The following is a 1,838-nucleotide window of genomic DNA, read 5'->3' on the forward strand; positions in this document are numbered from 1 at the left end:
GCGATCCTAACGACAAATACTATTACAAGCAGAAGGCTTATCTTGAGGCCATCTCTGTCCCGGAGGCTTGGGATATCGTGGACTCTGGTCCCAAGAGGACACCTGTGACCATCGCAGTTATTGACGACGGAATCGAGGCAACTCACCCTGACTTGAAGGATATCGTCATCAAGGGCTACAACGTCGTTGATAAGAATGATGATACCAGTCCGCGAGGACCGCACGGAACTATGATGACTGGCATCGTTGCTGCTATCAGGAATAACAAGATCGGTATGGCGGGTATCCTGGACGAGGTGCGTATACTTCCCATATTCGACGGCGAAGAAGTGACTTTCTCCGCAATGGCGGATGCTCTCACCTACCTGATCAATGAGAGGAGTGGTGATGTGAAAGTTATTCTCTTCACGGAAGGTTCCGATTCAAGGAGATCCCAAGCCGTTACCGACAAGATTCGGGAAGCAACTGAAGCTGGCATGCTCGTTGTTGTCACGGCAGGGGATGAGAACCGGGATCTGGACGTAACCCCATCCTTCCCTTGTTCCTTCGGCCGCTCTGCCACTGATGGAGTGTTATGTGTGGCTGCAACGTATGGTACCAAAATGCAGCTCACCGACGAAAGCAATTTTGGTTCAGCTGTTGACATCGCCGCTCCAGGTCACGACGTATTGGCAACTTTTCTTGTAGGGTACGGCACTTCTTCGGGCACTTCGCTTGCCGCCGCTATCGTAGCAGGTATGGCTGGGATGCTCTACAGCCTTGAGCCATCTGAGACCCCTGCTTACATCAAAAGTATCATCATGGACACGGCCACCCAAGGTGTCAAGGATAATAAAGGGAAAAAGACTCTCCCCTTCGGCCGCGTGAATGCTGCGGCGGCTGTTAAGAAGATACTTGGAAAAAAGAAGGTTTAATTTTTCCCCCTGGCTCCGTCTCATGATGATGGAGTCAATGACACCGAGTCATTGACAACTTGTTCAGTGAACTCTTGTCCACTCGATGGCCTCTCTCTTGCTGGTTAGATTATCATGTGATCCGATTCATTTATTGTGAATGTCAAGGTCTGATCATCAGACTTGATAATCGGTCATCGTATCGCTGGGGTTTTGATTTTTTATGACGATTTTTTATGCCCAACTGTTGAGTTGTGCCCAACTGTGAATTTTCGCCTGGGTTGGTCTTACTCGAGTAGGCAAGTATTGGCTCGGTGTTCCAATTATGAATCGTCCTGAGAGATGCTGGTCCATCATCATCGATCGCTGTCCCGATCTCCCGTACCACACAATGTGTTTCTCTCGAGTGAAGGAATCCCTTAGCTGAGCGTATGGTGAATATTTTTTTACATCGGATAAGCTCAATCAAGCCTCACAATTGCTTGCGGCAAAAATCTTGCCCTGACAGGGCTACAGGTTACTATAGGGCGACAGTAACAGGTTACTATAACCAGTGCGGTGTCATTTCAAATTGAAATTTTCAATCGACAAGCCGTTTACAATTCTCTCATTCAACAATTCCCTCATTCAATGATTCCATCAATCAACAATTCCCTCATTCCATCATCGTATTCTCGGATTGTATGAACAATCACTTACAACAGTATACAACATGAATAATGATGATTATATTTTGCATGTACAACATCCACCAATTAATTAACGAATGTTGAATGTCGCCCAATGGCCGACGCCCATAATATACGGCATTATATTTCCCATCCAGAGATGAAAGGGAATACTAGGCAAAATTGGCGCCATCGATCGTCTTCTCTCCGCTAACGGTGACCGGTTACCCGAGACATACTCTTCTAGACGCAGCAGCCATTGATGTTGATCGTTAGC

General features: G+C 47.0%; 1 protein-coding gene across 1 annotated transcript; it reads left to right on the plus strand.

The window, feature by feature from the left end:
* Window positions 1-32: 32 nt before the first annotated feature.
* Window positions 33-914, plus strand: Pmar_PMAR001330 (thermitase, putative; the record flags this gene model as incomplete). Its single annotated transcript, XM_002774244.1, has 1 exon — window positions 33-914. A coding segment is annotated over one exon (882 nt), but the record flags the coding sequence as incomplete, so codon positions are not given.
* Window positions 915-1,838: the final 924 nt, after the last annotated feature.

This window comes from Perkinsus marinus (genome assembly GCF_000006405.1).
Source record: "Perkinsus marinus ATCC 50983 genomic scaffold scf_1104296958640, whole genome shotgun sequence".
NCBI classification, from domain to species: Eukaryota; Perkinsozoa; order Perkinsida; family Perkinsidae; genus Perkinsus; species Perkinsus marinus.